This window comes from Girardinichthys multiradiatus, chromosome 19 (genome assembly GCF_021462225.1).
Source record: "Girardinichthys multiradiatus isolate DD_20200921_A chromosome 19, DD_fGirMul_XY1, whole genome shotgun sequence".
NCBI classification, from domain to species: Eukaryota; Metazoa; Chordata; class Actinopteri; order Cyprinodontiformes; family Goodeidae; genus Girardinichthys; species Girardinichthys multiradiatus.
The window spans coordinates 15,742,794-15,769,005 of NC_061811.1; the positions used below are offsets into that span (position 1 = coordinate 15,742,794).

Below are 26,212 nucleotides of genomic sequence, written 5' to 3' on the forward strand. Positions count from 1 at the left end.
AAGTTGCTACAATGTCCAATTCATTGACATAAATCCAATTGAAAATCTGTATATAGAGCTAGAGAACCAGAACCATCTTGTTCTGGTAACAGTTTACGTCAAAGAATGGGACAAAATTAAACCTGTATGCATCCAAGCATGCACACCACTAGTTTCTCCTAGATGAGACGCCTTGAAGTTTTCACTACCAGCTCTGATTTTCTGATATATATTTATTACATTTCAGTAAGCATCTTTAATTCTTATATCCTGTGTAATTCTTCATTATTTCACATAATTTATTAACTGAATTGTGTTCTTTTTTTCAATGCATGGATTATTTAGGTTGTGTCCAACATCTGGTCTGATTTCCATGTCAACACGACCTTTAGATAAGGAAACACATTGAAAAGTTTAATACTTATTATCCACAATGTATGTCCCTAACTTTTATTGGATTTTTAGTAAATTCAAAGTTGATGCATTTTATAGGCCGAAAATAGTGTAAGTTCTTAGTTTTGATGCAATTAGTTAATATGGGAAAAAAATCAGGGGAAAATTGTCTGATTCCGATCTCTGCTTGGTGATTGGTGCATCGCTTAAAAAAAAAAAAAACTCTAAATGATGCATTGTTTTCTTAAGAAACAGTGCAGTCAGGTTTAGGTTGAGTTGCTCAGTGGAGGAAAGGTCAAAGCAGCTGGTCCAGACAAGACACAAAGAGGAACAATCAGTACAGTTACAGCCACATGACTGATTGACTGAGAGATCTGTGTGTGTCAGTTTGGAAGCGGCTGGCTCATGATTGAAAAACGGTGTGCTGTTAATCAGAGATATGAGTAAATCATCAGGAATTCCTTATCAAAAATCAAATGAGTCCATGTTGAAAGGAGGAGAGCATCAGAAGGTCTGTGCAAATAAGTTTGTTTCCACGTTTGTCTTTGTGTCAAGAAGCTTTATTTTCTTCACTATAATCATCTTTCTTTGACTTCTGGCCACTTCTTTGCTTCTCCAACTGAAAGAGCTTAAAATTTAAGCCAGAGGCCCAGTAGAAACTCAGTGGTTTCAGAGGCTGTATTTTTAAACCCCTTTGCTGTCCAGCTGTGTTTGCCCTCTTGGTAACCTGATCAGTGCTGCTCCACAGCAGTTTTTTTTCCAAGAGTGACCTGGCAGTCCAGGGGTCTATAAGGCTGCAGTCCTAAGTGTTCTCCTGCCAACCCCTGGAAGTAAAGCAAACGAGACACTTTATTGCCAGTAATCCTGCTGGGTTTTCTTCTTCTAATGTTGCAAAACAAGGTTTAAAGCAAAATTAACATTGATTGTGATTACGTCTGTGCACACTACTACATCACAATTCAGTATGCATGGGTTGGTGTCTGGTATTAAGGTATGTCCACGTATTAAAATAATAAAATTCTTCTATCATACCCTTTGTGTGATTTAAAGTGCTTTTAATAAGATGCTAGGGGAAGTCTGGGAGTAGCCACACTTTATATTACTGTATGGAACCTAGAGAAAGGCAGGGCAACCCCTCCTCCACCTGTTGCTGCATATTGGTGGTCAGCTAGCTTAAGAAAGCCTACTAACCTTTTCTGTCACCCATTTGGCAGTATGGAAATATTTTTAGCGGTTGGAAAGCCAGTCTTGGTGAGGAAATTACTGAACTGTTACTGTTATTGTGCCATCTTTTTTTTGTAATAAAGCTAGTAAGCTTTGAGCAGAGTGTCTGTAAAGCAGCCGACTGCAGGCTGGCTACGTGAGCAGATAGCCTGACTAATCCACTAACTGAAGTAAGCCCTATATGCTTTATAAAAAGTGTACCAGCAAACATCTTACATAACATTAAGCACAATAAAGACTTGTAACATTATTGCTGTATTTAATTTAGCTGTATTTTAATTCTTATACTGTAGAATACTATGCATCTTTTTGCTTCTGACTTTTCTGGAGCAGTGGTTCTTAACCTTGGACTCGGTACCCACTGTCCTGCATGCTTTAGGTGTTTCCCTTCTGCCACACACCTAGCTTAAATTAAGGGGTGAACAAGAGGCTTCTGCATGATTGTATTGGTTACTTAGGAGATAATGCAATCATTGCTGGAGAAAAGATGCATCTAAAACACGAAGAACTGTGGGCCCTTAGGATAAGAGTCATTTAGGAGTCCTTTCTGACTGTAGATTTAAGAAATCACCCTAAAAAAAAAAAAACTATTGCTTTACTTTGAATTACATGCGGCTTGTTAGAACTGAAAATGAAACAAACAAAATACATCGGTTTGCTTCAAGCCTCAAAAGAAAATGGATTCTTTAGTTTCCACTATGAATATCCATGTTTTTTGCTACCAGAAATATTTCCAGAAAGTCAAACTTGTCTTTCTTATAACTGACAAAAAGTGTAGTAGCATTCTTTCAGCCAGCTGACCAGCAGTGGTGAACTGGTCAACTTTGCTCCCAACTCTAGCGCTTTCTCCAGCATGTTATTAAAAGGACTTTTGAACCTTAAGAAGAGTTAGACCAGAAATGTTAGTGAGTTTTAAAACCTTGGTACACCTGAATACCAGTAACCTAATCACCAGATTAGACGATAATCAGTCAAGCTGTTTAATCTTATAGTTTATAAGAAAACGTTGAAGAGCATTGTCTTCTTTGAGCACTGTTCCACTCTCTGGAAACGCACAAATGCATATTATATTATCTCTAAATGACTCCCATGTGCCAGCTATTATCCATTTTCTTCCATGTGGCCAAGTGTTGCAGGGGGGGCCGTAGGAGGGATGTGGGGCAGGGAGAGGATGAGGGGCGGAGGACTTGTGTGTGTGTGTGTGTGTGTGTGTGTGTGTGTGTGTGCGTGCGCATGTATATATAAAACATTGTGTGGATCAGTCCCTGACAGGACACCAACGCCTGGTCCACACCAGGGGAAATGGGTTATTGGTTAGGTTGACGACTAAGGTATGAATTCAGTTTAGGTTAGGCTTGGGGTAAGGGTCAGTGTTAGTAATTAAAGTCAATGCAAGTTCCCTGTGAGGATAGCAAGACTGTGTATGTGTGTGTTGGGGAGGGAGAAAGCAGATTTGGAGAAAAGAGTTCTTCAGACAGTAATTATCAATCTCTCAGGAATGCAGCTGCCACTCTTACGAGGCAAGCTGCTGCATGGCTACAACAGCTTCACAAGCTCCACCAGCTCGCGTTACCCCCCGTCAGAGATCATGGTTCTCCGACATGCACACACAGAGGGCGGACAATCAGAAAACTTCCCAGACTATTTTTGGTGTTTATTTGTGTCGTTACTGCCCCGCAGTGCTTGTTTTCTTGGTTTTTGTTGTTCTGGTTACCTACATGGTTGTTTTCTGAAATGGTATCCTCTCTCCAGCAAACAAAGAGACCACATTATGTAACAATGAGATTATCTTTCAGCTTTTTGCCACTGCATGTTTATGCTGATGCACTGGCAGGAAAACAAATGACTGGAAACTTTTTGACCACCCTGACGTTTGACTCAGAAAGACATGCCACTTAAAAAAATAACAAACTCATGAGCTCCTTCTTCTCACATTTAAGCATTTCCAGTTTTTTCCTCTTACAGCAACCCCAGTCATTCATCATTCACGCCCGTCCTGTACACTGAGCACCTACAGATAAGTTCAGACAAGGTTACTTAAGTTTGTTCATGAGCAGCAATGCTCTCCTTTGTTTGATAAAGCCCAGAGAAGACGGCCAACGCCCTGACTGATGCCTGCAGATGCCTCACTGTAACACCAGCTTTGCTCAACACTTGCTATTTAGCAACAGTCATAGAGGTTGAAAACTGTTATTTTCCACTTCGGGTGTTGATTAATAAAAAAAGATTTTTAACTACTTGCTGAAACGGGAGTTTATCCAAAACACCTTTCTTGCTTCCTGTAAGGGAAATATTGAGCATCTGATCTGTCATTGAGGAGCCGTGCCATGGGAAACCAGCAGCTCAGGTGTAGATGTGAATGGGCCCCATGGATAAACTGAGCCAGTCCTATTCAAACAAAGGTGGCTGTCTGTATCACCGCCACGCCCTCTTGCCTTATCCCCATGAAGTAGCACAGTGTGCTAGTCAGGCGGCTTCCCTGTATGACTCACTGCGATTACATTTACATTTCCTGGAGCCCCCTCCTTTGTCCCCCAGGCCACTTGCAACCTGTGAGATTTCCATTGCTTCTGTTTGTAAGAGCTGAAGGGAATCCAGTTTAAACAGAGCAACCTGTGACCTTACAGGGACTTTTGAGGGGGTCCCGATTGGATCAAATGCATGTTTACATTTGTGCAGAAACAAAGTCAGCTTTATAAAGTTATCCATAGCACTACAAATATTGCAAAAGATCAAACAAATTTAAATATCAGACAAAGATAAGCTGGGAAGCAGTAAATAGGAATGCAGTTTTCAAATGATGGAGTTTTAAAAAGCTTTCAAAACCAAAATGCCTCCATTTTTAAATCTGGTTAGAAGCCAGAGTTTTATTTCTCTTTTTGTTGTCAGAACCTGTCTGACTACACAAAGTCCCCTACAAGATCTCAAAAGGCAACGCATAATTCAGGAACAGATGAGAAACAGTGCATTTCATAACAATAACGTCATACTCTCAGTCAAACATGGTGATTGGTAGTATGATGGTCTGGAGCTGTTTGATGTGTCAGGACCTGCATTTTTGTCATAATAGTTGGAATCATGACATCTGCTCTCTGCTAGAAAATCCAGAAAGAAACCCCTGAACGGCTTAAAAAATCACAATGAACATTTGGAGTGGCCTAGTCAAAGTCTGGACTTAAATCTGACCTAGATCCAAAAACTCACTAACATTTACCTCAGAAACTTGACGACAGGGTGGAAAAACCGGGAGCCGCTACCTTTTCACATAATAACAAGATTGGTTTGGATAGCCTTTTCCCTTAATAATTGAAGTATTTTAAAAACTGTATTTTACATTTACTTTGGTTATGTTTGAAATTAAAATCTTTATGGTAATCTGAAATGGTTAAATATGACCAAAAAGCAAAAAACAGAAGGCGTACACCGTTTAACAGCACTGTAGGTTTAATACAGAGTGATGTATTTCCAGAGCTTTCTTTCAGTTTATTTCCATGATCATGGCATGCAGCAAATGCAAATTCAAAATTCAGTTTCTCAGGAAAATAGAAAATATAAGACATAAAACCATATTTTAACTACAAAAATGTTATGCTAGGGCCTGAACAATCACAGTGCAGACTGTTGCTAACTTGACAGTTGTTTAGCAGACATCATGCACAAACGGGGGAAACGGAAAAGCGTAATCCTTAAAAAGGCCGGCTGTTCAGAGTGCTGTATCTATACATATTAAAGGAAAGTTGAGTGGAAGGAAAAACTGTGGGGAAACAAATCACACAAGCAACATGGATGTGCACAGCATTGAGATGGTTGTAAAACAAAACCCATTCAAGAATTTGGGGGAAGATTGACACTCAGCTCTCACCCGGTATAGAGAACCTATGGGGGAGGAGGAAGATGAAAGGCACCAGAGCCAACATGACGAAACATGAAATCAAACCACAGAAGTTACTGGTCCTCATGTATTTTTCCAGTTTTCTGAGAAAATGAATATTGTGTTTTTATTTAATGAAATACAAACAACTCAATGTGTAATAAATATATATGAGAAGTTCACTTATTGAATTTGAATACTGGGAAAAAAATATTCTAATTGATTCAGATTCACCACTCAGTGTCTTGGTTATTTTAGACATCAAACACCCCAAATTTTCTCTCATTCTTCCCACAATCCTTTGTCAGCATTGAATGGTTCTCTGTGGGATACAATCCTGAATTAACACATTTGTTAGTACACCAGAGCTTTGCTTCAGGCACCACTGTACATCTCTTCAGCTTTACTTGACATCTCTGCTAAAGAGAAGAGAAGATGCAAATTTGCTCAGGAATTTGTGTCCTCAAGTTGCAAAGCATTTAGCTGTGAGACATGCTCGGTCAATACATGGATATGGTGAGTCTCAGGTGAGCGCGAAAACTATTTCCCTGTTGCAGTTAACTTTGTGTGCACACTGCCGTCAGTCAATGCTGCAGGTATTGACACAGCGAGTTGAGGTTTGTGCGGTTAGAGAGGTATCTTCTGTCCAACATGAGGTTTGACGTCTTTTGTAAGGGCTAAATAAACAATAGGTTGGGACACATGTATGCTTTCTGCAGAACTGGGACTAGTCCTTTGAAACCCACAGAAATTACGCTGTGATGCAGAAATAGTGAGGGGACAAAATATGTTGGATTTAAAAATCATACATTTGTGTTTTGTAGTTTGTCTGTAAACATTTGTAAACTGAGACCATCGGGTAGCTCTGTAATTAGGATGTAGGTTCAGTGGTTTCTGATTTTCCCTTATGAAAACCATGACCATGACATAAAGGCAACCTAGGTATTAAGTCAAAGTGTTGAAATAAATAAAAATAAAAAAACGAGATTTTTAGAAATGTTAACTTCATGCCGCACCCTCGTAGATTTGTTTGAAAATCCTCTAAATTACAGGTAGTTTTTTGTAACCACGTCATTGGTGGCATGACTCAGCTTCTTGAAGACCAGACTATACAGGTACCGGTCCTCTGGGTGGTCTCTGCCACAACCCAGAGTTCTTCACATTCATCTCATGCTTCTGTTAGTAACGCAAGGATTGTTGGACTTTCAGCCGCCTGTGGGCCGTAAGGGAATAAACCAGACTGTCTTCTTCTGAGAAAGCTGTCTGATTATTGGCCAGTGTAGCAAATACTGATGCATGGATGTTAGTCATGCTTAAATCACTGTAATTTGGAGCGGGGAAAAAAGGCATGGTACTCTTCCCCAGAGGAGATGGACGTTCCTTGCTGATGGTGGAGCTACTCCTTGGATTGCATCTGTTTCTCACATGCTAAATATTCTCAGATGTGCTGCAGGAGTGGATAACAAATACAACTCAATGATGTTAGAAAAAAAAAAGGAGTTGAGAAAAACAGCATTTGTTTTAGGTTTAGAAAAGCGCTTAAAAATTCTCATGATCTACTTATATCAATACAGACCTCTCGTTTTTTATATTTAAATATAATCTTGTTTAATAGTAGCAGGACAACCTATTGTCTAAGTTCACTTTTAAAGCATTAGAAAAACCTCACACAGAAAAATGTTGAAAGATACAAAAATCTATTTATTCTGTGGGGGAAAAAAATCCCACAATAGTATTTTTTTTTTTTCTTCCCAAAAAAAATACTAGTGTCGACGCCACTGTTTTGGATACTTTGTACAACCCCCATTTGCCAACAGAATTGCATTTAGTCTTAGTCTAAAACATTTCACAACCTTGGAGCAAACAAAGAGAAGGATATTTGTTCATTCCTCATTGGACAATCAGGTGTGTCCAAAAGTGCGGCCCTGGGACCATTTGCGACCCTATGGAAGGATTTTGGACCAAATTTCAGGAGTGGCACAAATTTGGTTCATCAGCTCAGAAGGGTTCATGTTTAAAAATATGCTGGGTAAAATTTTCAATTATGCAGGACCTTTCAAAATACATGCAAACAAATTAAAATCATTAAATGTAAAATGTGAGATAGAGCATAAACTATTCATCTCCAATAAGCTAGAGTTTTTGAATGAGAAGTCAATGGTCTTCATCCTATTTTTGTCATATTTAAACATGCAAGATCCCTTTTATTTTCGGATCTACAATGATGTATAGATTCCTTTTCTGCAGAAATCAGACTGCTTTTGTCCGTTTCATTATAATATAATTAAGTATATTGTTGACAAGGTGAATACAACTGAACAATAATTAACTTTTTTCATAAATTAAAAAAATATATATAATTTTGTGGCCCATGGGTAATTTTATCTTGACAGTTTGGCCCAAACACATTTGGACATGAATCCTCTTGATCATCATAGAATCCTGGCTCCTCTCTCTTGTTCTCTTCAGGTCATCCTGCAGATTTTCTTTTATGAATTAGGGTCTGAATACTGAGATGGCCGGTTTTGGGAATAATTTCCCTGTTGAATTGACCAGATGTTTTTGATTTTCATTTTGTGGCAGAGTCCACCGGATTTTCATTTAAAATCTCTTAGTACATCGGTGAGATCATGAGGCCATGCCCTCTAAGCACCTTCTCAGGTCATTTGGAAAAGAAACAGGCCCACAGCATCACGCCTCCTTTGCTGTACTTAACAGTGGGCATGAGATGCTTTTCCACATATTCATCTGTTGTTTTATGGCAGACCCACATAGTGTTTGGTGCCAAACAAACAAACAAAAAATCAAATTTTATTAAAGCAAAAAGTCCCAGTTATAGTTCCAGTGGACGAAGGCAAACTCTACATGTTTACGTTTCGGTTGGTAGGATAGAAAAGCTTTTTTTTTCCTGGCATGCTTCCCAAACAACCGGCTGGCGTAACGAGTTGGTGACTCTTTGCTGTAACAGTAATATTTTGAGATGTTTTTTATTTATCGCCATTATCACTCATTGTGTGTGTGATGGCAAGATAAACGTTACTCCTTGTCCAGTCTCGTTTATAACAGTTTCAAGTGTTTTCATGACTGCTCTGACTATAGATATGGGCAAATTTAGAAAATTTCATTTTCTTTTCCTCGTATTCATTACCTGACTTATGTAGAATAACATTTTTCAGTGAGAAATAATGTTACTACAATATGAGATGAATTTATTTTGAGGTTTTTTACTCTTGACCAGGGGTGAGGGAGCTTACACACAAGATCGGACGGAGTACAAATAAACCCATATTCAGTAATATGCTTTAATGTGAGATATGACAGCTCTGTATCTATGTTAAACTGATCCAAAAAAGAGGACACAGGTATCTGGTTTCATTTCCTGTCACGTCATGTGGCGACAGAATGATTTCCCAGACTGGAATTTGCTTGGTTATATTTCACACAAGTGTTTCTCGAGCACGACAGCAGCCAGAAACCTGACTCAGCTACTGACCATATGCTGCTATAGGCTTAGGCTGCTGGAGGACATAATGACCACTTTCACCCTCTTCGCTACATTTTCGCACTACTCTCCAATTTTGCATTATTTGCTGTTATTTCAGCTTTTAACTTTATGTTCTCTCTCTTTTCTTTTCCTAGAAGCTACACCTGGCTTGGCTCTGTGTCTACCTGTTACACCTTTCTGGAGAGGGGCATCGTCCAAGCTTCTGCTGACAACTTAATGCTCACCCTCTACCGATGATCCACATGGCCCTGTCTTTCAGTGTTTAACCCTTTCTCTCTCCTAGACATGGCGATTGAGCTTAACTGTAACAAACTCTATGTGCTCTTTTTCAGACTCTATCCTTGAAAACTGGCTCAGAGTTTATTTGTTCTTTCTTTCTACATGAAACGACTAAAGGAGCTACATCCATTAACATTTACTTTTCCTTCCCATAGAAAGGACTCCTGGATCAGTGCTTCTTTGTTCTCTTTGTGTCGCTGCTCTGTTCTCTCAAACCCCTAGTTGCCGCTCACACTGAGCCTGGTTCTGCTGGAGGTTTCTTCCTGTTAAAAGGGAGGTTTTCCTCTCCACTGTCGCTACATGCATGCTCAGTATGAGGGATTGCTGCAAAGTCAACGCCAGTGACTGTCCACTGTCTCTACATGCTCATCCGGGAGGAGTGAATGCTGCAAGTCACTGACTGGATGCAATCTGCTGGGTTTAATTAGACAGAAAACTTTTTTATACAATTTGAATAAATAACTGAATCTGACTGCACTGTTCAATGGTTAGGATTAATTGGAATGTATGTACCTGACTTTTGTGAAGTGCCTTGAGACGACATGTGCTGTGAATTGGCGCTATACAAATAAACTGAATTGAATTGTTCTACAAGTGCAGTTTTCTGCCTACATTTAGCCTGTGATTTGGATGACAAGTGTCAAACAAAGTGCACAGCTGGGAGAAGTCAAGTGTAAGATCCCCAAGAGCAATGCTAGTAAATCCATCTGAGAGTACATAGAAAGGTGAGGGGTGGGTGAAGGAGAGAAGCAAAGGGAGTTGGATGAGATCACTGAACTTGCAATGAAAACCACAGGAAGATATTTCAGTGAAACAATAAACAGAAATGAACTGAAATATGAATGCACACTGTTCGGTAGGAACGGATAGCTACAAACGGGTGTTTGCTGTTGATTCTTTAAGCTCTTCCCGGCGTGCCGTGTGTGTCTGTGTGTAAAAGTGCAATGAGCTTTACGGGTGCGGCTTTGTGCATTATGACTCCGTGTTTTGGAATGAAGGGAGCGGTGCCAGTTCTTTCTTTGCAGAACGGTGGAGTTTGGTTCAGAGGAAAAAGCGGGGGTCTGTGCTGGCTGTAATAGGACTGCCCGCAGAGACAGGCGCGATCTAAGACAAACGTCTCAATTATTACGTTTTTGTCTTTTACGGATTAAGATGGGCACTTCTAAACTGAAAAACTGCACCCAAAGGTTTAATAAATAATTAAAAGCTTTTGAGGAACTTTATCTTAATTTGAAGCAGATCTTAATTGTAAAAATTATGTTGCAAGGTTAGAAATCAATCAGAACTTCTGTTATGTTTCTTAATTTCTGTCATATTTCCCCATTTTTCATTTCTTCAGGACGTAGCTCCATCGTGAGGCAGCATGTCAAACCGTGATTCCCTGGGGGTTGGGGACCTGCTTCCCCAGGACGTTATCCATGTCTTTGCCCAGGAGAAGCACAGCAAAAGGGGCCGAAAGAAGCGCACTCGCTCCCTCCGTCGAGCTTTCGGCTGGTTGAAGAGAAAAAAGAGGAAGAGCTCTGGCAGTAATGGGCAGAACCACGGTATGGGCCCTGCGCTGGACCTGGCCCTGGATGGACACCGTGCAGGGAATCACGGTGGACACAAGGGAGGACAGAAGTCAGGGAGGCAGACTCATCAACATGGAAACAGTCATGGTGAGACGGTTTTTTGGTTTGTTCTTGGAGTTTATCCATTTTAAATCCAACCACAGATTACCAAGGTCCAAAAATCTGTTGGTGAAATGTTTATATTTTTTATCATTGACAGAATTGTTCAATTAACTTCTCAGTGTTTCAAGATGCAATGTAATTAGAATTTTAAACTCTTTATATATTTCTTTATATAATCAAGCAGTGATGGACAGATAAATAAGGACAGACAGATTTCATGCTTGATGAGCCCTGGTTGGTAATCAGCCAGTCACAAACCACAGTTCCCACACTCTTCGCTGTAGAAGTTACTGTAAAAAGAAGATTCCAAGTTAGCTATTTTCAGTGCTGTAGAGAACAAAAGCTGTACGAAAGTTTTTATGAGCTTTGTTACACTAACAATAAATAACGGAATAAGTTGAAAGTCTTACATATAACAGATGATGTAGAGAGTTTTCCTCTCACTTTTAAAATGGTGCACCACTGATGTTTGTTTAGGTGCACTTGAAGAAAAAGTTTAATGTAGTGTGATATGGTGCATGTTACATTTTCATGCAAAAAGTTTTTAGTTAGGGTTTTATTGTTGACAACTTTGTCCATAACTTTAAGGTTTTATTGTATTTGCAGATTTTCAGTGTTGGAGAGACAAACAGCCCTGTAATTCTTGTTTTACTAGAAATATTTTTTATGCCTGTTGAATCCTCAATTTTATGCAGAAAGAAGACAAAAGGTATTTGATTATTTTTATAGCTTTTAAATAGAAACTGGAATCAGCCAAAAATAAATACAGGTCCTTCTCAAAATATTAGCATATTGTGATAAAGTTCATTATTTTCCATAATATAATTATGAAAATTTAACATTCATGTATTTTAGATTCATTGCACACTAACTGAAATATTTCAGGTCTTTTATTGTCTTAATACGGATGATTTTGGCATACAGCTCATGAAAACCCAAAATTCCTATCTCACAAAATTAGCATATTTCATCCGACCAATAAAAGAAAACTGTTTTTAATACAAAAAACGTCAACCTTCAAATAATCATGTACAGTTATGCACTCAATACTTGGTCGGGAATCCTTTGGCAGAAATGACTGCTTCAATGCGGCGTGGCATGGAGGCAATCAGCCTGTGGCACTGAGGTCTTATGGAGGCCCAAGATGCTTCGATAGCGGCCTTTAGCTCATCCAGAGTGTTGGGTCTTGAGTCTCTCAACGTTCTCTTCACAATATCCCACAGATTCTCTATGGGGTTCAGGTCAGGAGAGTTGGCAGGCCAATTGAGCACAGTGATACCATGGTCAGTAAACCATTTACCAGTGGTTTTGGCACTGTGAGCAGGTGCCGGGTCGTGCTGAAAAATGAAATCTTCATTTCCATAAAGCTTTTCAGCAGATGGAAGCATGAAGTGCTCCAAAATCTCCTGATAGCTAGCTGCATTGACCCTGCCCTTGATAAAACACAGTGGACCAACACCAGCAGCTGACACGGCACCCCAGACCATCACTGACTGTGGGTACTTGACACTGGACTTCTGGCATTTTGGCATTTCCTTCTCCCCAGTCTTCCTCCAGATTCTGGCACCTTGATTTCTGAATGACATGCAGAATTTGCTTTCATCTGAAAAAAGTACTTTGGACCACTGAGCAACAGTCCAGTGCTGCTTCTCTGTAGCCCAGGTCTGGGGAATGCGGCACCTGTAGCCCATTTCCTGCACACGCCTGTGCACTGTGGCTTCGGATGTTTCTACTCCAGACTCAGTCCACTGCTTCTGCAGGTCCCCCAAGGTCTGGAATCGGCCCTTCTCCACAATCTTCCTCAGGGTCTGGTCACCTCTTCTCGTTGTGCAGCGTTTTCTGCCACACCTTTTCCTTCCCACAGACTTCCCACTGAGGTGCCTTGATACAGCACTCTGGGAACAGCCTATTCGTTCAGAAATTTCTTTCTGTGTCTTACCCTCTTGCTTGAGGGTGTCAATAGTGGCCTTCCGGACAGCAGTCAGGTCGGCAGTCTTACCCATGATTGGGGTTTTGAGTGATGAACCAGGCTGGGAGTTTTAAAGGCCTCAGGAATCTTTTGCAGGTGTTTAGAGTTAACTTGTTGATTCAGATGATTAGGTTCATAGCTCGTTTAGAGACCCTTTTAATGATATGCTAATTTTGTGAGATAGGAATTTTGGGTTTTCATGAGCTGTATGCCAAAATCATCCATATTAAGACAATAAAAGACCTGAAATATTTCAGTTAGTGTGCAATGAATCTAAAATATATGAATGTTAAATTTTCATCATGACATTATGGAAAATAATGAACTTTATCACAATATGCTAATATTTTGAGAAGGACCTGTATCTGCAGGTCGGATATTTAAAAAATTGTTGCTGAAATTTGTTGCAAAATCTCTGATTGGTGCATGTTTAAAACTCAACTAAAAAGTTATTTTTTTATTTTTATTCTAACTTACATGATTAGAAAGGAATTGATTGGTCAGCCAGTTGAAATATCTTTTTTTTTTTTCTAGTTTTATTAAATGCATCAACAAACAGTGCACATGTCTAAACTTTAACAAAGTGCAACAATGTGCTATGATGCAAAAATGGGTATGATCTTGAAGTCGCTTCATTTTCAGTTGGATTCCAAATTATTACTTGCATTATGGATCCTGCCATGGGTTTTTGTTATATGATACAAAGTTGTTTCATTTATTTATCCAGCTAAAACAAAGTTTACACACAGATTAGCTTGTGTGTACTTTGCTCCTCATGAAACTATCGGATTTGGCCAAAATTGTAATCAACAGTCCAGACTGCAAAGAAAACTGGAAATCTTATCAGTTGGCAAAAGCTTGATCTGTGAATCTCTAATCAAGTTATTTAATGAAACAAGTTTGAAATATTTAATAAACATCTCTTATCAGCCCAAGAAAAGACTGTTTGGTGCTTTCAGATTCTGTTTTTGAAAGAGGATTTCTGTGCGAACCACTTCCAAAGAAACAGTTTCTGACTAAATGTAGATCAATATGGTACAGTCTTTTAATTTTATTTTTTTTTTGGTAATTCCTCTCAGCATTTCATGGTCAGATATTTGGATGATCTTTCTATAAGGTCCACACCTAAATTACTGAATATTTGTATTGTACAATCACTGACTCTAAACTATTTGGAATTGACCAAATAGTTGTACCCTTACAGATTTTGATGAGCAGGACTAATATCCTCTATAAGGTTATTGCTGATGTTTTTCCAACATGGCATTGACAACTGAATGTTTAAGAGAAGCAAATTGCTAAAAGAGCTGCTCTTAGTTTCTTACCAAATCAGGTGCATTTGAAGTTTAGCCCCTGGCTGCTTCCCACACTACTTTGCATATTATTTTAGCTTCTGATAAAGAAATACATCGGTTACAGATATGAAACTTGAAAGAAAAGAACTAGTTTTGATTAAAATCTAAAGGAAGGGATTATGAGATTGTCCCCATTTATGCATTAAAGCATTTGTTCTATAACCTTTATCTGAGTTTTATTAAATTAAAAAAATGTGTGTCAAAGTGAAAATTGTAGGTTGATGCATTTGTAGAGAGAAAATTCAATAAACCGGAAAGAGGGAAACTTCACATATTTTAGTATCTGACCATCATTGTTCAGAATCAATCGAGGAAAAATAATCAGATTTCAATCTCTGGTTGATTGACCCGTGTATCTATACAAATAAGTCAAATGTGATTGGGAGAGTAGATGATGGGGAATAAATGGAAACAAGATTAAATTTAGTGTTTGCTGGCTCCCAGAGAGATTTGTTTGTTTACTGGAAGGATGTTTGAACTCTGACATTGCTCCTTCTTTTGTCCTAAAAGATCTCCTCATCTGCCGTGCAAAACTCTCCTTTCCTTAATTACTTACCTGAATTTAGTGTTCCTTAAAAGCCGAAGACAAGGTGTTAAATCTTAGCAGTGTCTTGTATACTTTACCATAAGTGCATGTATTGTTAACTCTGAAATCAAAAAAGAGGTCCAGTGCTCTTCACCCTCTAAACACGACAAGCAGCAAGAGTAAGATGTCTTTAAATAATAGTCAGATATGTGAACAACTAACCAGCATCTTCAAAAGAAGCATGTTTTATAGAGAAGTGTTCATAAATTACCCAGAAACTTGCAGCAACACTTTGGCTTTTCCCAGAGCTGATCTTTGAGGATCATGTTGGAGCTTGTAGAGCTGCACACATATATCAGCAGGTTTGCCTGTGCCAGCACCGTGTCTTTGTGAGAGCACATTTTTTTCAGTGCAGTGCAATGTGAACTGTCAGTGCTAACTATTTTTATTAGCAGATTAATTGCATTTTCAATGCAGAAGACGTGAAACACAAACAGCTCACATTCAAGCAGAAACCATTTTTTTCCTTGTTATTGAGTGTGCTTAGATAAAACAACAAAATTAGATGCAGTGTTTAGTTAGTTTCTCAGGACTGTTTACTTGTGTTTGCCTGGCAGCACTTATGATCCTGTCTCACCGCTTTACAGACAGAGGAGCCTCCGCTCGTTTATTTTGCTGCATGTTCTCATAGTGGAAGCCCAGATCATAAGTAGGGAGGGTGTTGGGGATTTCCACGCGATCCAAGACTCATTCAGTCTCATATCACCAAACGAAACCTACAGCACAGGAAAAATATGTTGACACTTTTGTTTTTGTATTTTAGTCATCTCTTTTGATATGGAATACATTGACGTCAAAGCTGGCTAAAACATTCATTTGTTAGCTCAGTTATAGAGCTTTTGCACAGGTTTTTCTTTCTGAAAAGTAAAGTTTTGTTTGACATAGCAAACTGAGAAAAGATAAGGTCTCAGCCAAGGTCAGTTTAGAGGCCAATTCCCTCTCACTACAGAAGTCACAAGCTTTAAAACTCATGCACTCATTTGGATCATATTTTCAAAAACAAAAAAGTAGAAAATAACATTTATGTATATGTAGAATGGCACCTATGGACATGCTTTTTAATGTGCATGATTTACGTGCAGCGTAGTCTGTTATTGAGCCCTTAGCAATGATCACTGAAATACGCTGGCAACGAGCATAGCACAACAGATGCTGTTGATGAGGAAAGAAACTCCTAAAATACAGACCAGGAGGTTTATTACAGAAGCAAGCTATGCTTTAGTGGAAGTTTTACCCAGAAAAAGTGAGTCCCTCCAGCTGAGACCTCCTGATCAGCCTGGTATGACAGGCAAAGTGCCAGTTAATTAAAAGCCATACCAGGATTGTTGTGAAGGGGGAGGCACCAGAGGTTCTGGGTTTTCTTACCTGTCAACTGAGACTGTTTTTCATGAAGCTGTAACAGTGGTACCTTAAGGCTCCTAAAAGATATGTTCACATTCGGGAAACTAGGATGTAACGATGGGATTTGCAGCTTCAACTTTGTGGCAATGAAATATGTTGTAGTATTTATGACTTTGAGCAAATTCATTTTCACATTTTAAAGAAATTTCTCGTTCTTCATTTTCCTCTAGATTTCCTCTAGATGGATTTTAAAGTTTAGGAAACATTTATGCGAAGTTTTGTGTCGGTTGACCATAAAACCAGGCACACATTTGTAGATCTAATTGAGTAGATTAGTAATTGAGTGTACTCTGCCCTCCAGAATTTTTAGTAACCCTGGTATAAATGTGTTAAAAGTCTTCAAATAAATTTGATTCTAGTACAGCAGCCTAATCTTGCTCTGTAAAACTGAGAAAAATCCAACCATTAATGTAATGTATTCAATGGTACTGCAATTAAGGAATTTATTGTTTTTCAAATCTTTTTCAAGGGTGCTTATATTTGTGGAGGGCGCGGCACATCAGTAGCTTTATTTTTATAAGAAAATATCAACTAAACTGTCAAGCAGCAAGCCTTCAAGTCAGTTGTAGCTCAGTAAGCGATGAGATCCACCCAGCAGGAGGTTTCAGAGCAAGTAGCTCTGATGTTTTCATCTGTTCAGGGGAATGGCTCTTCTTTAGAGGGTGTGTGTGAGACAGATATGTAAACATGATGTATATGAGTCAAACAGAATGTCTCCACCTGCAGATCTGTAGCGGTTAGCTGGGGAAGAAGCTTCTGCTTCATTAAACATTGTTTTATCAGCATGTTCATCATGCCCCAGACAGTGAAACTAGGCCCGATAAAATAAAAAATAATTAGCCTGAAATATCCACCATTCACTTCTGATTTTAAATATCAGCTTAAGCTGAATAAATATCCAGATCGGTAAACTTCTAGTGACAGACCGCGCAAACTGATGTCAGCAGATCAGACTTTAATTTGTTTTCATTTTTTGTTGGACATGATCATGCAGGTTGACGTGGATTCCTTGTTAGCTGTAACATCCAAAGCCTTTGTAGGCTTATCTTACCCTTTGCTCCTATGGTGGAGCATTTCTGTAAACACGACCCATGGAATTTATCCAGTCAGAGAAACTGAACAGAACCTGGCTTCAGACGGATAAACCCTGACCTACTAAACCTTTTACTGTTGCTAAATCATTTGTTCTCCATTGTCTTATCTGGTACTTTTGAATTTTGTGTCTTGAAACAGACGGCCAAGATTAATTGTCTGTACAGGTTCTTTAAAATTTTATTTAATTACTGTTCATTTGCGTTTCATTAGCTCTCTGCCACAGATTAATTTCCATGTCATGCTGTCATTGTTAAACTAGATAACTAGCTTCTATCTTTCACTTTGTCTTTCCTTTATCACTGGATTCTAGAAGAATTCACCTCAGTTTAATAAAAAACACCCTGGTTAACAAATGATTAGGTCGAACAGCCCTAACATCATATGTTCCCAAGGTCACCTGTTTGCTCGAACACTCCCTAAAAGATTCCTCACATTCCTGATCTTTTAGATATTTCTTTGAGGAAGCCAGAAAAGCTGAGCCCTTTGTATTGGAGCAAGTTTGTGTACACTTTGCATGCCAGGATCAAGCCTTTTGAAACAAGCTAATTTGATTTTCTTTCGTTGAGTATTTAGTAGGAGACTCTGCTTCCCAGAAGTTGAACTCAGTTAAAATCAGTTGACTCTGGCTAGATCTTGTTAAAGATATTTTTGGAGCATTGAACTGAGGCTTTTAACCAAGTATAGGAAGCATTTCTTTCTAATTCAGATCAAAAAGGAGACTCACAGATCAGATTTTTTGGGCCGATTTCTAATCTTACGTTTTGTGAAACTTTGACCTGAAATATCGTTTTGAATTGATTCTAAAATCTCTTTAAGAGCTATGATGTGGGGTATAAGAACAGCATTTAATTAAAAAGTATTTTTACCTAGACTTCCCATCATGGATTATCATTAAGTATTCATTCTAGGGGCAGGGTGACATTACACTTTTAGTAAGAGAGTTTCTGTTTTACCATTTTTAAAACGAGACAAAATGATTTACCTTCCAGTGTGCGTGGGTTGTTTCTAAAGACTGTAGATCCTTACTTCACTTGGAGATTTCCAAAATTATGACAACATTTCCAAATTCAACTTGTTCCTTAAAAGAAGCAGAAAGCTCAACAGCGCTTTCTGTACTAGCAATGTTGCTGTGCTTTGTTCAGCCTTCCTGTTATCTGCTGAAATTCTTATTCTCTTTCACTCTCTCTCTCAGCCTGAGCGTCATTTGTTCTTACATCTCTGTACATCATCTGTCTTGATTTCTAAATACCTCACTGATACTGATCATTTCTAACTTTGAGTCTGCTCTAAGTAACGGTACCCATACTGAAGAGCTTTGTTACAGCATTTGAGTATAGAACATTCGCTGATCAGAAAAAGATTCGATTTTTGATTTTCAGACTTGCCAGTTTTCAGAAAATCCACTCCAGACTACTCAGTAATGAATTCCTCTCTTGGTGCATTTCTAGATCAAGTTCTGTTTGGCCGCATTTAAGGCAAAATTTCACACAAACAGTTTTGGAGTAAATTATAGCTTGAGTATTGTAAATCTGCGATAATAGAGAAGATAAAACATGGGGAAAGGAACTAAATTGGCACAGTAGATTTTTGTCTAAGATTAAAAAAAAGAGACTACTGTAGTTCACTGTGACTGGCAGACACAAATTACAGATTTTCATCATTATCGTTGAAACATGTTGCTGCAAAATATTAGGAATACATAATTTATTCCCTGTGTTTTCACTTATGTTGGGAGGACTTGAACAGAAAATGAATACCCTGGTTGACTTGTTATCAGTCAGGCTAAAGTGATGTCTTTTTATGGTCATGGGTGGCATTTGGATCTGGTTTTGCTTTCATACAAACTGTTTGTTGTTTAAATTTAAATGATCAAACAAATGAGTTGTGTTGGATCATCTCAAGTTAAGAACTACATCCCACAGCCAATGTACTTCCTGTTTTTGAAAGCCAAAGTATTTTCATACAGACACATTTAGGGAAGTAAAGAGAAACTAGTATCAAGTAATTTATTTTTCACTTATATAGATATATATATCATATATTTTAAAAATATACAATAAATTAAATTGCATTTCTCTTGTCCAGAGAATATCAGTGATATCTTGCTTTAGTCACTAATGAATGTCCACCAGCCTGCTTTCAGTCTCTATGGTAACCAAGTGGCAGTGATCAATGGGTGGTGGCAGTGTCCTACTCAGATGTGCAAAGCAGCATCAGCCCATCGAGTTGCAATCTGGATGGAAGCATGTTACCCATCAGCCTGCTACTATGTACAGATGTATTCAGAGATGTTTGAAAGGAACTAGTTAAAATACAAAAACAACTGTTTACATGCTTTGAATGTACTTGCAGCTGTAAAAAAAAAAGAAGTCTGTTATAAAATGGACAAACTGTGGTGTACTTGTTACCTGCAGTCCGACGGATTCGTGCTTGACTAATTTTTTGCTGCCCAGCCTCCATCTCTCAGCACACCATATTCTGTGCTTCCTCACAGTCGGCCCGCCTCCTCAGCAGTTGGCCATTTAGATTCTGCTCCATAAAAAGCCATCTATTATCTGCCATACTACCATGTTTTATTTTTTGTACTTATTTTGGGTTCCTTGAAGTACGCACATATCTCCCACTGCATTTTGTAGATTAACTTCCAATTAGTGAAAACTCTTTGAAAGCTGTAACAGTTTGATTTTATTTGCTTTACCTGACTATGCATGTCTTAATTTAGCTGTTTTGCTCAATGTGTTGCTGTAATCTGCCCATTTGCAGGATAAAAGATGCATTCTCTGTAAATCAGAGCTGCCTAAGTCCAGTCCTGAAAAGTTACCATCCTGTAACTTTTAGATGCATCCCTGCTCCAACACACCTGAATCCAATGGCTTTATTCCCTCATCAGCACGTTGTTCAGCTCTGCAGAGGCCTGGTAATGAGCCATTCATTTGATTCAGATGTTGTAAGGTTCATCTAAAAGTTGCGGGATAGTAGTTTTCGAGGACTGGACTCCCCTGCTTTAAATGGTGTGGTTTCCTTGTACTCAGAAAGATTTTTTGGCTTCACGGTTGGAAATACAACAAGAACACCAACTAAAGTTTGATGTCTGACTGGAAAAGCCATTGGGTGCCGAGATGCCCCGACTTCAGTTTCCAAGTGGCTGACGAAATTCCTATTAGCACTTCTAATGAATCTTATCTGATTAAACCAGAGGGACACATAGTTCTGTAGAAGAATACAATGGTATTGTTCTGTACTGCAAACATCACAAAACGCTAAAAGGCACATACACAGTTGCATCATCTTTACAAGTAGCAGTAGACTTTAGCCTAGCCAAGTCCTTTAGCCAAGCTAAAACTCGGCATTTCACTTGATTACAATTTGAATATTAAAACCAGTATTAATAATCTTGTGAAAACCCAGCGTTCCAGTGTGTAAAACACTCGGTCCCACAACATGTCTTAAAATGATAGTTCCTAGATCACAAACAGAAATTGGAAAAACTTCTTTCCAAACATTTGCTCCTTCTGTAGGAAATGACCTCCAGAAAATTTTAAACTTGGATTCATTACCTTCAGTAATTTTAAAGAACTGTTCAAGACTGTTGTAGTAGAACAGTGTAATAGTTTTACCTTAGTTTTAAAAAAATGTTTTTGTCTTTAGTATTTATCCGTTACCTTCCTGTTTTCAGCTGATGTATTTCTGTATGAAATTTTTGCCGCTTTTCTACAGGTCCTTCTCAAAATATTAGCATATTGTGATAAAGTTCATTATTTTCCATAATGTCATGATGAAAATTTAACATTCATATATTTTAGATTCATTGCACACTAACTGAAATATTTCAGGTCTTTTATTGTCTTAATACGGATGATTTTGGCATACAGCTCATGAAAACCCAAAATTCCTATCTCACAAAATTAGCATATTTCATCCCACCAATAAAAGAAAAGTGTTTTTAATACAAAAAACGTCAACCTTCAAATAATCATGTACAGTTATGCACTCAATACTTGGTCGGGAATCCTTTTGCAGAAATGACTGCTTCAATGCGGCGTGGCATGGAGGCAATCAGACTGTGGCACTGCTGAGGTCTTATGGAGGCTCAGGATGCTTTGATAGCGGCCTTTAGCTCATCCAGAGTGTTGGGTCTTGATCTCTCAACGTTCTCTTCACAATATCCCACAGATTCTCTATGGGGTTCAGGTCAGGAGAGTTGGCAGGCCAATTGAGCCCAGTGATACCATGGTCAGTAAACCATTTACCAGTGGTTTTGGCACTGTGAGCAGGTGCCAGGTCGTGCTGAAAAATGAAATCTTCATCTCCATAAAGCTTTTCAGCAGATGGAAGCATGAAGTGCTCCAAAATCTCCTGATAGCTAGCTGCATTGACCCTGCCCTTGATAAAACACAGTGGACCAACACCAGCAGCTGACACGGCACCCCAGACCATCACTGACTGTGGGTACTTGACACTGGACTTCTGGCATTTTGGCATTTCCTTCTCCCCAGTCTTCCTCCAGACTCTGGCACCTTGATTTCCGAATGACATGCAGAATTTGCTTTCATCCGAAAAAAGTACTTTGGACCACTGAGCAACAGACCAGTGCTGCTTCTCTGTAGCCCAGGTCAGGCGCTTCTGCCGCTGTTTCTGGTTCAAAAGTGGCTTGACCTGGGGAATGCGGCACCTGTAGCCCATTTCCTGCACACGCCTGTGCACGGTGGCTCTGGATGTTTCTACTCCAGACTCAGTCCACTGCTTCCGCGGGTCCCCCAAGGTCTGGAATCGGCCCTTCTCCACAATCTTCCTCAGGGTCCGGTCACCTCTTCTCGTTGTGCAGCGTTTTCTGCCACACTTTTTCCTTCCCACAGACTTCCCACTGAGGTGCCTTGATACAGCACTCTGGGAACAGCCTATTCGTTCAGAAATTTCTTTCTGTGTCTTACCCTCTTGCTTGAGGGTGTCAATAGTGGCCTTCTGGACAGCAGTCAGGTCGGCAGTCTTACCCATGATTGGGGTTTTGAGTGATGAACCAGGCTGGGAGTTTTAAAGGCCTCAGGAATCTTTTGCAGGTGTTTAGAGTTAACTCGTTGATTCAGATGATTAGGTTCATAGCTCGTTTAGAGACCCTTTTAATGATATGCTAATTTTGTGAGAAATTTTGGGTTTTCATGAGCTGTATGCCAAAATCATCCGTATTAAGACAATAAAAGACCTGAAATATTTCAGTTAGTGTGCAATGAATCTAAAATATATGAATGTTAAATTTTCATCATGACATTATGGAAAATAATGAACTTTATCACAATATGCTAATATTTTGAGAAGGACCTGTAGACTAGAACTTCCTGGCAGAAGAGATATTGATTCTTGGGTCGCGGCTAGTGACATAGCAGTTGAGCGCGCGACCCGTATACGGAGATCTCAGTCCTCGACACAGCCGTCTCTGGTTTGAGTCCTGACCTGGAGACCGCTGCTGCATGTCTTTTCTCTCTCTCCACCCCACTTCCTGTTTGTCTACTTTAAAGAAAAAAAAGAATAAAAGGAACTAGTGCCACAAAAGAGATGTGGATTCTATATGCGGCATTGGTTAAATTAAATAATGTATCAGTTCTCACCAATTAACAAATCTCACTGGTTGTGTGACTTGCGACTAAAACATGCTCAACGTGGGTGTGATGTCCTTCCCAGATCCCAACTTTAATTTCTGAGACCAATTTTATGTAACAATGACACCAATTTAGCATTTTTATTTTATGTACAGAGGTTTTTCATTAACAAACTCCATTCTAAACCAATTTTATCCTCAGTTAAATTGTCTTGTGATGATTTAATGAAAGTTCATTGAAATGGTCGGCATTTTCTTTTAAAACTGTTAGATTCTGACCCATCGTACCATCACTGGGATTTCCTGCTGCAACTCCATGATGTCTTGTGTTGATTTTACATGAAAACCTTCTGCACAATAATTGTTCTGTGCAATAAGAGCAAGTAAAGATAACCTCAGCTTGAAAGACTGTAGTGCTTCAAAGAAGAGAAAAAATGACAAAAGCAAAAGGCACCTTTGCTGCTCCACATGGCACAATAACAAAGAAGAGCAGAAGAACAGGTTTAAGAAAACTGACTGGTAATAGTTTCGTTCTCTCCGTTTCATTGTGGGAAGTAATCAACTACCTCTTTATTCAACCGTCGCTCCAAGGATAGTTATTTATGTGAGAGAGTTCTTTGATTACTTGTTCTTTATGGAACAAAAATGCAATTCTAAAGGCTATACCCTTATAAGTAAGAACTGTTTTTCATTCATTAGCACCATAGGATTTAACAATATCTGAGAATCAACAGGCAAAAGAATAAACATCAACTGGATGATGCGGACATTTATCAGAATCAACTTTATTGGCCAAGTTTGTGTGCACAAATGAGGAACTTGACTTCGGTTTCCATCGCTCACATCACAATCCAAACAACCACCCCAATGTCTAAAACCAAATAAGTACGAGACGCGTTCGAGTACGTCAATGAACAGTGTGTGTGTGTGTGTGTGTGTGTGTGTTTTATCTAAATATAAGATGGAAGGCAGGTTGTGGTAATGCAAATATACTTGTTAGTTTCCAGCAAAGTAGCTGACTACTCTGGCTGTGAGGTGTTCACTGTGTTCAACAGAGAGACAGCCTGGGGGGAAGAAACTGTCTCTGTGGCGGCTGGCTATTAGCACTCTGTAGCGTGGACCCAGAGTTAACAGTTTGTGTCCAGGATATTTGGGGTCAGCAGAAATGTTAGCTGCCCTTTTCCTGACCCTAGACTTGCCAGGAAAAGTCCTGGATGTCCTGGATCCTGGACGTCCTGGATGGAGCGAAGGTCAGCCCTGATGGTCCTCTCTGCAGATCTAATTGTTTGTTGCAGTTTGGACTTGTCCTGTTCTGTAGATTAGCCAAAACACACAGTGATGGATGTGTACAAAACAGAGTGAATCATGGCAGTGTAGAAGATGACCTGCTGCTCCTCTTGAAGGTTGTACTTCTTTAGCTGCTGCAGGAGGTACAGTCTCTTCCAAACCGTATCTATGTGTGAGGACCAACTCAGTCTTTAGGGGGTTTAGCTGCAGCTGGTTCTGAGTGCACCAGTAGACCAGCCAATCCACGTCCTGTCTGCATCAATGTCCTGAATCAGACCAACAAAAATGCAAACTTCAGGAGTTTCACAGATGGGTTGCTGTGGTGCAGTCATTTGTGCACAGGGAGAAGAGGAGTGGGGAAAGAAGACACCCTTTAGTGGCACCGGTAATGGTGGTTCCTGAGCGGGAGAAGATGCTTCCCAGCCTAACCTGCTGCTGCCGGTCAATCAGGAACATGGTGATTCACTGACAGGTGGAGACCGGGACTTTGAGCTGGGTGAGCTTCTGGTGGAGGATGCCTGCGTTGATGCTGTTGAAGGCTGAGTTGAAATCTACAAACAGGATCCTGGCGTATGTCCTGGTGTGGTTGAGGTGGTGCAGAATGAGATGTAGACCCGAGCTGATTGTCTGCTGACCTGTTTGCCTGGTAAGCAGACTGCATTGTGCCCATCAGGGGGCCTGCGATGTCCTTCACAGTGAACAAGGTACCAAGGCAACCATCCACGGCGCCATCTTGGATGTTGTGGCTTTGATTATCTGTTAAGTAAACAGTTGTGCAAATGCTTCACAGCAACAACTGGGCTTTCAGGCCATTTAGCAAGATTTTCTAACAATAGCTGTAGAGTCACCACACCCACATGGGAGATGCAATCATATTTAGGTCACTCAAACAATAAAGGTTTCTAAAAGTGGCAGCTTAACTTCCACTAAATATGCCAGCAAGGTTTCCTTGCATCATGTTCCATTTTTTTCTTTGTTGTTTTAAGGCTTGTTTTCATTGTTAATGAATGGGACGTAACAGCCAAAAGCAACAGGGATCATTTATGAAATCATAACATTGTTTCATTATCAATATATGCAAATATGTGACTCTGGCTTTGCTCCAGCTACACAGGTTATTGTCAGGGAAAGAAAAATGTTTGCCAACACTCTTCGACAGTTCTGCATGGACACTGATAAGTATGTGCCTCGTTTTGTGGATTTTGCAAGCCACCATTCATGAGTTCTGTGGTTAGGTTGTTCAACTTTTGAGCAACAGAGGTCTGATAGTCTTGTTAAAGATAACTTTGCCAGTTTTGGCAAAGTTAGGTTGAGTAAAGCTTGATACTGTGTCCCATATTTTTGTAGTCTTCCAAACTAATATTTGGTAATAAGCCAGACAATTAAAAAGTCTGCTTTAAAGCTGATTGGGATTCATCCTTAACTTTAACCAGTAGCTAGTTGTTAAAGCTACCAGCAGTTCTTGAAATTTCATTTGACAGAGATATTTCAGCTTTTGGCGAAAAGTACACCAGCCTCAAGCCGAATGGCATTTCGTAATGAAATAAATTTTAATTTACGTATAATAAAGTCCATAGAATTGGACTGTAAGTAAGTAAATTAAGATTAGATTGCATTGGTGTAAATTAAATTGAGTCGATTATTTGTTTCTTGATATAAATGGAACCTTTTATCTTATTAAATGCCTTGAGATAAAATTAGCTTTTCACTGGTATTAAGCAAATACATTAGACGGAGTAGTGATTTCGGTTCAGATAATCCACAGACGGAATTTTAAATGTTTTGAATGCTTTCTAACCCTATTACTGCTTAAAATGGCATTAAATCTAGACATTTTTTAAATTTCCTTTTCTTTTGTGTTAAAAATAAGGTGGATTTAGTCATTATTTTGAAAAATATTAAGAATTGGCAAAAACAATCTTAAAAAATTTGCAGATTACATTAGGAAGTATTTAAGTAGTCATTTAAAGACACCAACAATAAGTCTTTTCAACTGGATTCA

General features: G+C 39.2%; 1 protein-coding gene across 3 annotated transcripts in view; it reads left to right on the forward strand.

Moving 5' to 3' along the window:
• si:dkey-157l19.2 (uncharacterized protein KIAA1522 homolog) overlaps positions 1-26,212 on the forward strand; it is a 41,631-nt gene that overhangs the window by 1,951 nt on the left and 13,468 nt on the right. Inside the window, exons 1-2 of one of the 3 annotated variants that reach the window (XM_047345838.1) lie at positions 750-883; positions 10,591-10,909. In XM_047345838.1, coding sequence (XP_047201794.1) covers positions 10,615-10,909 — 295 coding nt within the window. In that variant the 5' untranslated portion in view covers positions 750-883; positions 10,591-10,614. Of the gene's footprint in view, positions 1-749; positions 884-10,308; positions 10,439-10,590; positions 10,910-26,212 lie in introns of those variants that run through there. The other 2 variants (XM_047345839.1, XM_047345837.1) reach the window with 2 other exon arrangements.